At 58.4% G+C, this 15,000-nt stretch overlaps 2 protein-coding genes across 2 annotated transcripts in view; both read right to left on the minus strand.

The window, feature by feature from the left end:
• Nucleotides 1-6,711: 6,711 nt before the first annotated feature.
• LOC144954269 (adhesion G protein-coupled receptor A2-like) lies at nucleotides 6,712-9,487 on the minus strand. Its single transcript, XM_078884802.1, has 5 exons — nucleotides 9,388-9,487; nucleotides 8,878-9,031; nucleotides 8,091-8,297; nucleotides 7,151-7,248; nucleotides 6,712-6,745 (listed from the first exon to the last, which is right to left on the minus strand). The coding sequence occupies exons 2-5, from the start codon at nucleotides 8,917-8,919 to the stop codon at nucleotides 6,712-6,714; spliced, it is 381 nt and encodes a 126-aa protein (XP_078740928.1). The 5' UTR covers nucleotides 8,920-9,031; nucleotides 9,388-9,487.
• LOC144954268 (adhesion G protein-coupled receptor A2-like) overlaps nucleotides 8,970-15,000 on the minus strand; it is a 15,819-nt gene continuing 9,788 nt past the window's right edge. Inside the window, exons 6-10 of the mRNA XM_078884801.1 lie at nucleotides 14,835-14,906; nucleotides 13,272-13,476; nucleotides 12,687-12,767; nucleotides 9,437-9,593; nucleotides 8,970-9,031 (exon numbers count right to left, since the gene is read on the minus strand). Of these exons, the coding sequence (XP_078740927.1) occupies nucleotides 8,970-9,031; nucleotides 9,437-9,593; nucleotides 12,687-12,767; nucleotides 13,272-13,476; nucleotides 14,835-14,906 (577 nt within the window). The remainder of the gene's footprint in view (nucleotides 9,032-9,436; nucleotides 9,594-12,686; nucleotides 12,768-13,271; nucleotides 13,477-14,834; nucleotides 14,907-15,000) is intronic.

Raw genomic sequence — 15,000 nt, forward strand, 5'->3', positions numbered from 1 at the left:
GAGTGTGTAGGTGAGTGTGTAGTGTGTAGGTGAGTGTGTAGGTGAGTGTGTAGGTGAGCGAGTGTGTAGGTGAGTGTGTAGGTGAGTGTGTAGTGAGTGTGCAGGTGAGCGAGGCGGTGAGTGTGAGTAGGTGAGTGTGTAGGTGAGTAGTGTAGGTGAGCGAGCGGGTGAGTGTGTAGGTGAGTGTGTAGGTAGTGTGTAGGTGAGTGTGTAGGTGAGTGTGCAGGTGAGCGAGCGGTGTGAGTGTGTAGGTGAGTGTGTAGGTGAGTGTGTAGGTGAGTGTGCAGTGTGAGCGAGCGGGTGAGTGTGTAGGTGAGTGTGTAGGTGAGTGTGTAGGTGAGTGTGTAGGTGAGTGTGTAGGTGAGTGTGTGGGTGAGCGTGTAGGTGAGCGAGTGTCAGCCCCTCTCACCGTGACCAGCGCCACGTGTCCCAGCTGCGTACACAGCAGCGCCACCATGTTGCCTTCCGTGGCTCTCCACACGCACGGTGCCACCGCACCACCACCACACCACGCACCGCCCCACCACCACCACCCCACCACCACCGTCCACCCACCCCACACGCCATCTTGAGTGCTGGCCCATTTCCCATCACCACCATCATCACCACCACCACCATCATCACCATCACCGTCACCTACACCACCACCATCACCACCACCATCACCACCACCTACACCACTGGCGTCTTTCACGTTGGGCGGTTTGGTGGGCGAGGGCTTGGCGGTTGTGGATGTCGGTGGTTGTGGTTGTGTAGTTGTGGTTGTGGTTGTGGTGGTTGTGTGTGGTGTGGAAGCCGAAGAAGGCAGCCCTTGGGGTTGAGCCGTCGTTGCGTGGGATGGTGGAGGAGGATGACCGAGATGGGCTCTCAGGCAGGGAGGTTAGATTGGACGCCATCTAGGCAATGGGCAAAGGTGGCGCCCCAGTGGTTTCAACAATGTACACAACACACACCACACACCTACTCACCACACACTCACCTAACACACCACACACTCACCATACACTCACACACACACTCACACACCTTACTCACACACCTTACCACACACCATACACACACACACTCACCATACCACACACTCACACACCTACTCACACACCATACACGCACACTCACACACACACACACACTCACCATAACTCACTCCACACCACCACTCACCTCCACACACACACATCACTCACACACACACCCACACCACACTCACACCAACCACACCACTTACACACTCACTCAACCCACTCACCCTACACAAACACCTCACACACTACACACACCAACTCACACACCTACACACTCACACACCCACCACCTCACACACTCACCACACTCACACACACACCACACACCTTACTCACACACCACCCACCCACACACCCACCTCAACCACCACACCACCACCCACACTCACTCACTCACTCACACCCCAACACCTCACCACACCACACCCACACACACACCACCACAACACCCTCACCACCACCTCACACACACCAACACCAACACACCACACACCACACCACACACCACCACACACTCACACCAACACCACACACACACCACACACCTACCACACACCTACTCACACACCTCACACACACCCACACACACACCTCACACACCTACTCACACCCTCACACACTCACACACAACACACCACTCACTCACACCACTCACATACACACACCACACACACTCTCACTCACACACTCACACACACACTCACCATACCCCACCTCACACACACACCACACACACACACACAACACACACCACACACCTACTCCACACCTTACTCACACACCTTACTCACCAACACCTCACCACACTCACCACACACTCACACACCACTCACTCACCTACTCACACACTCACTCACCTTACTACCAACACTCACACACACACACACACACCATCACTCACTCACACACACACAACACACTCACTCACCTTACCACACACCTTACTCACACACTCACCATACACTCACACACAACTCACTCACCTTACTCACTCACCTTACTCACAACACTCACCATACACTCACTCACACTCACTCACCTTACTCACACACCTTACCTCACACCTTACTCACACACCTTACTCACACACCCTTACTCACACACTCACACACTCACCATACACTCACTTACACTCACTCACCTTACTCACACACTCACTCACCTTACTCACCATACACTCACACACCACACTCACACACCATACACTCACTCACACACACACAACACACTCACTCACCTTACTCACACACTCACACACTCACCATACACTCACTTACACACTCACACTCACTCACCTTACTCACACACTCACTCACCTTACTCACCATACACTCACACACACACTCACACACCATACACTCACTCACACACACACAACACACTCACTCACCTTACTCACACACTCACCATACACTCACTTACACACTCACTCACACTCACTCACCTTACTCACACACTCACTCACCTTACTTACCATACACTCACACACTCACTCACTCACACACACACTCACTCACTCACACACTCACACACACACTCACTCACATACACACCACACACCTTACTCACACCCTCACTCACACACCATACACACACTCACTCACACACTCACTCACACACTCACTCACACACTCACTCACCCACTCACTCACTCACTCACACACTCGCTCACACGCTCACCTTACTCACACACACACTCACTCACACACACACACTCACTCACTCACACACTCACTCACTCACACACTCGCACACCATACACTCACTCACTCACACACTCACACACTCACACACCATACACTCACTCACTCACACACTCACTCACTCACTCACACTCACACACACACTCACTCACATACACACCACACACACACCATACACACACACACTCACTCAACCACAACACACACTCACTCACACACACACCATACACACACCATACACACACCATACACACTCACTCACTCACTCACATACACACCACACACATACCATACACACACACACTCACACACTCACACACTCACACACACACTCACTCACACACAACACACACTCGCTCACCACGCTCACCTTACTCACACACACACTCACACACCCACTCACTCACACACTCACTCACCCACCCACCCATCCACTCACACACCCACCCACCCACACACCCACCCACCCACCCACACACCCACCCACGCACCCACCCACCCACGCACCCACCCACCCACGCACCCACCCACCCACGCACCCACCCACCCACCCACCCACCACCACACACCCACCCACACACCCCACCCACCCACACACCCACCCACGCACCAAACACCGACACAGTCATCGTGACCCCACCACCATCATGGCCATCGTGAACCCGGCTCACCGATGCTCACGTAGACCACCGGCCAGTGACTGCCACCGTTGAGTCCGGCGGTGGTGCGGGTGGTGGCGGCAGGCGGAGGCAGTGGGAAGAGGAGGCCGTTGCGATAGACGATCACCACCATCGGCAGCTCCCGTCGTCCGTGGAGGTGGAGGAGGTGGAGGATGAGGAGGGAGGTCGTGAAGAGAGATGCCGGTAGATGGATCGATGCTTCGGCCAGGCTGTTCTGTAGGAGAGAGAAGAGAGACAGAGACACGAGGTGAGTGTGTGTCTGTGTCTCTGTGTGTGTATGTATGTGTGTGTGTGTGTCTGTGTGTGTGTCTGTGTGTGTGTTCTTGTGTGTGTGTGTCTGTGTGTGTGACTGTGTGTGTGTCTGTGTGTCTGTGTATGTGTGTGTGTCTGTGTGTGTGTCTGTGTGTGTGTGTGTCTGTGTGTGTGTCTGTGTGTGACTGTGTGTGACTGTGTGTGACTGTGTGTGTGTCTGTGCGTGTGTCCGTGTGTGTCTGTGTGTGTGTCTGTGTGTGTCTGTGTGTGTCTGTGTGTGTGTGTCTGTGTGTGTGTCTGTGTGTGTGTGTCTTCGCCGGTTGGAAACATTTAGGCTGGCCTGCCTACGATCCATCCTGGGTTTAACCTGCAGGCTGGATTGTGTGAGGAGCTCACAAATCCTTGAAATATCTGGGCAAAGTCCCCACGGTGAGCTCCTCCGGCAGGCAAGGCTACGTTGGCTGGGTCATGTAGCCCGCATGCCCAGCTACCGCATGCCTAAACAGCTTTTGTTCGGCGCGGCACGGGCTAGAGAAGAGATGGAGTGATGTGGTACAGGAGGACGTGGAGCTGAGTGGACTTGCCGATGACTGGTACCAGCGGTGTCAAGATCGGCCTCTGTGGAGGAGGCTCGTGAAGGACGCTACTGGGCAGTTGGAGGCAGTCGCCCTCCAACAACAACGGAGGGCGGAGGAGCGACGCTCACAACAACGAGCGGAGCGCCGGGTGGCTAAAGCACAGCAAGTTGGCACAGTAGGGGGCACAGGTGGTGCATCAGCCAGTCATCTCGGTCATCTCGGTCAGTCGACCCGTGGCACCCGCTGGGTCTGCCCCGTGACCTCCTGCCAGCGGGCGTTCGAACACTTCACGTGACTGCCTCAAGGTGCACCTAGCCTGGCACAAGCGTCGTGGTGACGATTCCTGCCCACGGCCAACACCAGTGACAATTATCTGTACCGGTCCTGGGCCTCCCCTTGGTCGAATCAGCCTCAAATGTGGAGCTGCAGTGGTGCGTCACTCTACAGCACAAAACCAAACCATGTTTGTTTGTTTCGATTTAAAGCTTTCGTGACTGCAGGGATTCATCTTCTTGGTTCTTTCGGTAAAGTCACGTAGAAGGGAAGTAATAAATAATAAAAATAAAACAATAAAATAATTCTCACGACGTTTCGGCGTTGTGGCCGAAACGTCGTGAGAATTGTATTTTATTGTTTTATTTTTATTATTTTATTACTTCCCTTCTACGTGACTTTACCGAAAGAACCAAACCATGTTCGTTTGACCAGGTGGGGGCCACTGAGCTCCCGTTTAGCGGATTTCTTTCACAAGCGACATTGGCCACGAATGATAGTTCGACGAAGTTGATTATCACCATCATCATCATCATCATCGTCACCATCATCATCGTCACCATCATCGCTATCATCATCGTCACCATCACCATCATCACCGTCATCGCCATCATCATCGTCATCGTCATCATCACCATCATCACCATCATCGTCATCACCATCGTCACCATCACCATCATCACCGTCATCGCCATCATCATCACCATCATCATCGTCATCACCACCATCATCATCACCATCATCATCACCACCATCATCACCATCATCATCACCATCATCATCACCACCATCATCATCATCATCACCATCATCATCATCACCATCATCGTCATCACCATCATCGTCATCATCATCATCACCATCATCATCATCGTCACCATCATCATCATCGTCACCATCATCATCATCGTCACCATCATCATCATCGTCACCATCATCATCATCGTCACCACCATCATCACCATCACCACCATCATCACCACCACCATCATCACCCCCACTCTGCGTGTGTAGCCACAGTGCCCGGGAGCCGTCACAGGGCGCTCGCTAACAGCACTTGCCCCGACAGTCTGCGAAGGCTACGCTACGGCGAGGGCTCCTGTGTCTTTGTGTGCGAGGCATCACCTGGACCGGACTGCCGGCACCACACTTCACGCTCAGCTGCCCTTCGGCTGCCCGGCCGCCCAAGCCAAGGGCAGCACCTGCAACACACAGACACAGACAAAGCTCCCCATGTAGCCCTCGCCACAGCGGTTGGGGCAAGTGCCCGATAGTGCGTAGCAGTGCCGAGGAAGATAAAACACGCACAGAGACACACAGAGACACACAAACACACACAGACCACACACACAGACACACAGAGACACACACACAGACACAAACACGCATACACAGAGACACACAGACACACACACAGACACACACACACAGACACTCACAGAGACACACAGACACACGGACACACACACAGACAGACACACGCATACACACACACACAGAGACACACAGACACACACAGACACACGCGCACACACACACTCACAGACACTCACAGACACACACACAGACACAAACACGCATACACGCAGACACACAGAGACACACAGACACACGCACAGACACACAGAGACACACGCGCACACACACAGACACAAACACACAGACACTCACAGAGACACACAGACACACAGACACACACACAGACACACACACACAGACACCACGCGCACACACACAGACACAAACACACAGACACTCACAGAGACACACAGACACACGGACACACACACAGACACACACACGCATACACAGAGACACACAGAGACAGACAGACACACGCACACAGACACAAACACGCATACACGCAGACACACGCGCACACACACAGACACAAACACACAGACACTCACAGAGACACACAGACACACGGACACACACACAGACACACACACGCATACACAGAGACACACAGAGACACAGACACACGCACACAGACACAAGCACGCATACACACACAGGCACACAGACAGAGACACACAAACACTCACAGAGGACACTCACAGAGACACTCACAGACAAAGACATAGACAGACACACAGACACACTCACAGAGACACACACACAGAGACACACACAGAGACACACAGACACTCACAGACAAAGACATAGACAGACACACTCACAGAGACACACACTGAGACTACTCGCACACACCACCATCCATGCTTCCACCACTGGTACCATCAGTGAGTGCGCGGGTGAGCGAGGAGCGGGTGAGCGAGCGGTTGTGAGCAAGCGGGTGAGCGAGCGGGTGAGCAAACGGGTAAGCGAGCGGTGAGCAGAGCGGGTGAGCGAACGGGTGAGTGAGCGGTGAGTGAGCGGAGTGAGTGAGCGGGTGAGCAAGCGGGTGAGTGAGCGAGCGAGCGGGCGAGGGAGTGAGCGGTGTGAGCAAGCGGGTAAGCGAGCGGGTGAGCGAGCGGGGTGAGCAAGCGGGTGAGTGAGCGAGCGGGTGAGCGAGCGGACGAGCGAGCGAGCGTGTGGGTGAGTGAGCGAGCGTGTGGGCGAATGAGCGAGCGGGTGAGTGAGCGAGCGGGTGAGCGAGCAGGCGAGTGAGCGGAGGCCGTGTGGGTGAGCGCCACCTGTCGGGCGAGGGCTGCCTGCGCCCTGCGCTGCACCAGAGTCCCGTGAAACTCGGCGGCTTCACCCTCAGCACCGCCACCGCCACGTTCACCGTCAACTTGCACGGGGGGAGGGGGGGGGAGAGGTGGGGGGGGAGGTGGGGGGGGGAGGTGGGGGGGGAGGTTGGGGGGGGGAGGAGGTTTTAGGATGACCGTGTCTCTCCGTGTGTCCTCTCCGTGTGTCCTCCGCATCTCTCTGTGTGTGTCTCCGTGTCTGTGTGTGTCTCTCTGTGTGTGTCTCCGTGTCTCTGTGTGTGTCTCTCAATGTATCACACGGTGTACCCCTGTGTGTCTCCGTGTCCCTGTTCTCCGGCCCTGTGTGTGTCTCCGTGTCCCTGTGTGTGTCTCCCGTGTCCTGTGTGTCTCTCCGTGTGTCTCTCTGCGTGTGTGTCTCTCCGTGTCTCCGTGTCCCCCCCGTCCTCTCCGTGTGTGTCTCCGTGTGTCTCCGTGTGTCTCTCCGTGTGTGTGTTCTCTCCGTGTGTCTCTCCGTGTGTGTCTCCGCGTGTCTCTCAGTATCTCCCCGTCTCCCCATGCACCCCTGCGTGTCTCCACATGGCTCCGTCTCCATGTCTCCCCACCATGCCCCCCCACCACGCCCCCCACCACGCCCCCCACCACGCCCCCCACCGTGCCCCCCACCACGCCCCCCACCACGCCCCCCACCATGCCCCCCACCGTGCCCCCCACCGTGCCCCCCACCGTGCCCCCCACCACGCCCCCCACCACGCCCCCCACCATGCCCCCCACCGTGCCCCCCACCATGCCCCCCACCACGCCCCCCCACCACGCCCCCCACCATGCCCCCCACCGTGCCCCCCCACCGTGCCCCCCACCGTGTGCCCCCCACCACGCCCCCCACTTTGCCCCCCACTGTGCCCACCCACCATGCCCCTCTGCCTACCTTGTAGAGCTCCTGGCTGCTGCTACTGCTGCTGCTGCCACTGCTGCTACTGCTGCTGATACTGCTGCTGCCGCTGGCTGCTGCTGCCATGGCCTCCAGGGCGCTGGCGATCCTCCGGCCGGCGCCGTAGCGGCGCTGGGCCGACTCGAGCACGCCGGGGTCGGCCTGCATGGCGTTACTCACCATCTCGACCACCAGCTCCCCCAGCTGGCACACACAGAGACACAGAGACACACACACACACAGTGTGACACACACACACACACACAGTGTGACACACACACACACAGTGTGACACACACACACACAGTGTGACACACACACACACAACAACAGCCATTCGCCACCATGTGGCGGTGACGTCACCACGACACACACACAGTGTGACACACACCGTGACACACACACAGTGTGACACACACTGTGACACACACACTGTGACACACACTGTGACACACACACTGTGACAACACACACAGTGTGACACACACACAGTGTGACACACACACAGTGTGCTACTGCTGATGATGATAATGCTTCTGCTGATGATGCTACTGCTGCTGCTGATGATGCTGCTGAGAATGCTGCTGAAAATGATGATGCTGCTGATGCTGCTACTGCTGATGATGCTGCTGATGCTGCTGCTGCTGATGCTACTGCTGATGCTACTGCTGATGATGATAATGCTGCTGCTGATGATGCTGCTGCTGCTGATAATGCTACCGCTGCTGCTGCTGCTGTTGCTGATGATGCTGCTGATGCTACTGCTGATGATGATGTCGGTACCCTCGCGAACGCGATCTGCGAAGGCGACGAACTTGTCGACCATTCTGTGCGAGCAGCAGGACGTCGACGTCGTCGCGGAAGCTCCCGCGAGCGTCAGCCGTGAACACGAGCAGCTGGCGAGCCAGAGGCAGCGCCGTGCTCACGTTCACACGCATCTGGGGGGGCACACGGGAGGAGAGCGGGGGGGGGGGGGGGGAGGGTGGGGAGAGGGTGGGGAGAGGGGTGGGGAGAGGGTGGGGAGGAGAGGAGAGAGAGAGAGGGTGGGGAGAGGGTGGGGAGAGGGTGGGAGGGTGGGGAGAGGGTGGGGAAAGAGCGGAGGAAGTGATCACATTACTGGCCATCTACACCAGCAGCGACCTCACCCCTCCTCCCCTCACCCCCCTCCCCCTCCCCCCCCTCACCTCACCCCCCCCCCCTCACCCCCTCACCCCCTCCCCCTCACCCCCTCCCCTCACCCCTCTCCCCCCCCTCATCCCCCCCTCCCCCCCCCTCACCCCCCCCCCCCCCCCACCTGGGTGAAGGCAGTGAGCACGCGGCTGGACTCGCTGGTGGAGCGGCACCCTCCGTAGTCGCCCCGCTCCTCCCAGCGTCCACCTCGGCCGCAGCGCCTCGTGGGCCCCCCGCCCCCCCTCCCCCCGCCCCCCCTCCCCCTCCCGGCGAGGGAGATCCGGGTGCAGGGCAGACGGGGCCGTGGTGCCCGCCACCGTGCGGGGCCACCTGGGGGGGAGAGACGGGGGGGGGAGAGGTTTAGGATGGCCGCCTCTCTCTCTGTGTCTCTCTCTCTCGCTGTGTCTCTCTCTCTGTGTCTCTCCCTCTCTCACTGTGTCTCCATGTGGGTCGATGGGTCTCCCCGTGCGTGTCTCCGTGTGTGTGTCTCCGTGTGTGTGTTCCGTGTGCGTGTTCTCCGTGTGTGTGTCCTCCGTGTGTGTGTCTCCGTGTGTGTCTCTGACTCCGTGTGTGTCTCCGTGTGTCTCCGTGTGTGTGTCTCTGTGTCTCTGTGTCTCTGTGTGTGTCTCTGACCCTGTGTGTCTCCGCGTGTCTCCGTGACCTCTCTCGCTGTGGTCTCCGTGTGTCTCCGTGTGGGTCGATGGGTCTCCCCGTGCGCGTCTCCGTGTGTGTCTCCGTGTGTCTCCGTGTGTGTCTCTCTCTCCGTGTGTGTCTCCGTGTCTCCCCCTGTCTCTGTGTGTCAACGTGTGTGAATGCCAAGAGCCGAGTGGCTCACAGGGCTATACCTAAACAGGACCCTGCGGGGTGGGCTGGTAGGAACGAATAACCAAAGAACATAAACATCATGTATTACTACACTTGTTTAGCCAGGAAAGCCCCACTGAGTGTAAAGGTTTTTGTAGTGTCCTGCCAAGTGTTTGCAGTAGGGGGCGATGCTGCTACACCGAATCGACGATACGAAGGGGAGAGTGTGAGGCCTAGGTCTAGGCTTGAGGCCTAGCTGTAGGCTTTAGGCCGCTGTGAGTTAATTTTTAATTTAAATGTTTTACTTAAAAGCTATCTCGGAATTATAAGGGAATGTTACACGTGTTTAGGCAGGAAAGCCCCACAGAGTCTAAAGGTTTTTGTAGGGTCCTGCAAGTGTTTGCAGTAGGGGGCGATGCTGCTACACGGAATCGGACATCGGACGGACGGACGGAATAATCTATTGTAGGCTGGTCCACTTTGTTCCTACCAGTATAAATGAAACTTGAAACTTGTGTGGTGTGTGTGTGGTGTGTGATGTGTGTGTGTGTGGTGTGTGCGGTATGTGGTGTGTGCAGTATGTGTGGTGTGTGGTGTGTGTGTGGTGTGTGTGTGTGGTGTGTGGTGTGTGGTGTGTGGCGGTATGTGCGGTGTGTGTGTGGTGTGTGTGTGGTGGTGTGTTGTGTGGTGTGTGCGGTATGTGGTGTGTGTGTGTATGTGGTGTGTGCGGTATGTGTGGTGTGTGTGTGGTGTGTGTGTGGTGTGTGTGTGGTGTGGTGTGGTGTGGTGTGGTGTGGTGTGTGTGTGGTGAGGGTGGTGATGGTGGTGTGTGTGATGGTGGTGACGGTGGTGAGGCTGGTGAGGGTGGTGAGGGTAGCGAGGCTGGTGGTGAGGGTTGCGACGGTGGTGAGCGTGGTGTGTGTGGTGAGCGTGGCGAGGGTGACGGTGGTGAGCGTGGTGAGTGTGGCGTGGTGAGGGTGGTGAGCGTGGCGAGGGTGGCGAGTGTGGCGAGGGTGGCGACGGTGGTGTGTGTGGTGAGCGTGGTGAGCGTGGTGAGCGTGGTGTGTGTGATGAGTGTGACGGTGGTGAGGGTGGTGAGCGTGGTGTGTGTGGTGAGCGTGGTGAGCGTGGTGAGCGTGGTGAGCGTGGTGTGTGTGATGAGTGTGACGGTGGTGAGGGTGGTGAGCGTGGTGTGTGTGGTGAGCGTGGTGAGCGTGGTGAGCGTGGTGAGCGTGGTGAGCGTGGTGAGCGTGGTGAGCGTGGCGTGTGAGGCTGTGTGAGCGTGGTGTGAGTGATGAGCGTGGTGTGTGTGACGGTGGTGTGTGTGGTGAGCGTGGTGAGCGTGGTGAGCGTGGTGAGCGTGGTGTGTGTGATGAGTGTGGACGGTGGTGAGGGTGGTGAGCGTGGTGTGTGTGGTGAGCGTGGTGAGCGTGGTGAGCGTGGTGTGTGTGATGAGTGTGACGGTGGTGAGGGTGGTGAGCGTGGTGTGTGTGGTGAGCGTGGTGAGCGTGGTGAGCGTGGTGAGCGTGGCGTGTGAGGCTGGTGAGCGTGGTGTGAGTGATGAGCGTGGTGTGTGTGACGGTGGTGTGTGTGGTGAGCGTGGTGAGCGTGGTGAGCGTTGCCGCTCCTCACCGGAAGTCCCCGTGGGTTTGCCTGCGACCGTCTCGGCGGGGCAGCGTGGTGAGTGTGGTGAGGGTGGTGAGGGGGCAGCGTGGTGAGGCTGGTGAGGCTGGTGAGCGTGGTGAGGGGCAGCGTGGCTCCCGCATCCTCCAGCACCAACACGTCCAGCCAGCGGCTCACGTTGCCCCGTGGGGTGGTCACCACACACGCCCAGCGACCCCCAGCCGACACGACACGTCCAGCAGCGTCACGCGGCTGGGGAGGGGTCAGAGGTGAGGGGTGAGGGGTGAGGGGTGAGCGGGGTGGTCACCACACACGCCCAGCGACCCCCAGCCGACACCGACACGTCCAACAGCGTCACGCGGCTGGGGAGGGGTCAGAGGTGAGGGGTGAAGGGGGTGGTGAGGGGCGTGGTGAGGGGGGTGGTGAGGGGCGGGGTGAGGGGGGAGAGAGAGGGACAACGGCCACACCTAGCGGGGTCACCGCCACCATCACCACCACCACCCACCTCCCACCTCCCACCACCACACTCATTACCACCACCACACTCATTACCACCACCACACTCATTACCACCATCACACTCATTACCACCCATCACCACCACCTCCACCACCACCACCACAATCACCACCACCACCACCTCCACCTCCACCACCACCTTCACCACACTCACCTCCACCACCACCACCTTCACCACACTCACCACCACCACACGCATCACCACCACCACCACCTCCACACTCACCATCACCACCACACTCATCACCACCCACACTCATCACCACCATCACCACCACCACCACCACAACCACCACCACCACCTTCACCTGTACATCATGGGCGCAGTCAGCTTCACCACCACCACCACCACCACCACCACCGGCGGTGGCTGCGGTGGTGGTGGTGGTGTGTGGCGGCGATGGAGGAGGGCAAGGTCCCCCGTTGTGCGTCCACGCGATGGCGGCGGCGGGGTGGACGCGTGTCGCCGTGCAGTACAAGGGCAGCGAGTCGCCCCCGGAACACCACCTGGCCCTGCGAGGGCAGCAGCTGGAACAGGGGCAGCTCGGGGGGGTCCCTCTGTGGCAGACGGGCAGCAGAGAGGGAGATAGAGAGTCAGAGAGAGAGAATCAGAGAGAACACCACCTGGCCCTGGCCTCTCTCCCACCTCTCCCTCTCATCTCCCTCCACTCTCATCTCCCTCTCCCCTCTCATCTCTCCCACCTCTCCCCATCATCTCCCCTCTCATCCCCCCCCCCTCTCCCTCCCCCCTCTCATCTCCCTCCCCCCTCATTTCTCTCTCATCTCCCTCTCATCTCATCTCCCTCCCCCCTCCCACCTCTCCCCACTCATCTCCCTCCCCTCTCATCCACCCTCCCCCCTCTCCCTCCCACCTCTCCACTCATCTCCGTCCCACCTCCCCTCCTGCTCATCTCCCTCCCCCCTCTCATCCCCCCCCTCCCCCCTCCCCCCCTCCCCCCTCTCCCTCCCCCCTCTCATCTCTCCCACCTCTCCCCCATCATCTCCCCTCTCATCTCCCTCCCACCTCTCCCCCCCCTCCCACTCCCCCCCTCCCCCCTCTACCCCCCCCTCCCCCCCCCGGCCCTCTCCCCGCAGCTCACCGCACGAGAGCTGGCCTGCCTTGAGCCTGTGGAAGGGCAGGGCCTCGCAGCGGCGAGGGGTAAGAGCAGCGCGTGTCGTTGCCGAGGTGCACACCGTGCGGTTGCGGACCCAGCGCCACAGCCAGCGCAGGGTGCAGTCGCACAGCAGCCAGTCCGAGCTGAAGTCCCTGCGGGCGGCAAGCATGGAGGGAGGGAGGGAGGGAGGGAGGGAGGGAGGGAGGGAGGGAGGGAGGGAGGGAGGGAGGGAGGGAGGGGAGGTTAACCCACCTCGCCCGGTGGTTCGATCACGAACCTGAGACTGGGCGACGGTGGGGCAGCGGCGCTAACCGCGGCGCCACCACTCCCATGCACAGACCCGCACGCATACTGCATGCAAACCACACACACACCGCACTCCACCACACACACACCGCACACTCACCGCACTCACCACACACTCCACACACTCCACACACTCACACTGCACTAACTGCACACACCACACACACCACACACACCACCGTACACACCACAACCACGACTGACACACACACACACACACACGGAGACACACACGGAGACACACACACACAAACGGAGACACACACACACACAGACACACACACACACACGGATTGACACACACACACACGAGACACACACACACACACACAAACACACGGAGAAACACACACACGGAGGGACACACACACAAACACACGGAGAAACACACACACGGATGGACACACACACACACAGACACACACACACAGACACACAACAACAACAACAACAACCGCCATTCGCCACTAAGTGGCGGTGACTTCACCACGACGCTTGTGCCAGGCCATGTGCACCTTGAGGCCACGTGAAGTGTCGAACGCCCGCTGGCAGGAGGTCACGGGGCAGACCCAGGTGCCACGGGTCGACCTGACCCGTGGCACAGACACACACACGGATGGACATACACACACAGACACACACACACGGAGACACACACCGACACACACACAGACAGACACACACACGGAGACACACACACACGGATGGACACACACACACAGACACACCACACACGGAGACACACACCGACACACACACAGACAGACACACACACGGAGACACACACACACGGAGGGACACACACACACAGACACACACGGAGGGACACACACACGGAGACACACACACACACACACGGACGGACACACACACACAGAGACACACACGGACACACACAGAGACACACACGGACGGACACACACGGATGGACACACACACAGAGACACACACACACACAGTCACACACACACACAGTCCACACACACCAACCACGGTCACACACAGACACACACACAGACACACACACACACAGTCACACACACACACACACAGTCACACACACACACAGTCCACACACACACAGACACACACACGGACACATACAGACACACACACAGACATACACACACAGACACACACACACAGTCACACACACACACAGACACACGGACACACGTGAGGTGAGTGTCGGGGTCTGACTCACAGGCTCTTCAGGGAGCTGAGCTCATGGAAGACACGAGGGCCGAGGCTGGAGAAAGCGTTTCCCGACAGGTTCCTGCCGGAGTCACGCGGGAGTCACGCGTGTGTCACGCGTGTGTGTGAGTGTGTGTGTGTGAGTGTGTGACTGTGTGTGTGTGTGAGTGAGTGTG

This window comes from Lampetra fluviatilis, unplaced genomic scaffold, assembly GCF_964198595.1.
Source record: "Lampetra fluviatilis unplaced genomic scaffold, kcLamFluv1.1 SCAFFOLD_1216, whole genome shotgun sequence".
Classification (NCBI taxonomy): Eukaryota; Metazoa; Chordata; class Hyperoartia; order Petromyzontiformes; family Petromyzontidae; genus Lampetra; species Lampetra fluviatilis.

Bases quoted from the DNA above. Each gene is read 5' to 3' on its own strand.
- LOC144954269 (XM_078884802.1), bottom strand. From the start codon at position 8,919: ATGGTCGACAAGTTCGTCGCCTTCGCAGATCGCGTTCGCGAG. The intron at 8,298-8,877 runs GGTACCGACATC...TGTGTGTGCCAG, and splicing joins TCGCAGATCGCGTTCGCGAG to CTGGGGGAGCTGGTGGTCGA. The intron at 7,249-8,090 runs GTAGGCAGAGGG...CCCCCGTGCAAG, and splicing joins GCAGCCAGGAGCTCTACAAG to TTGACGGTGAACGTGGCGGT.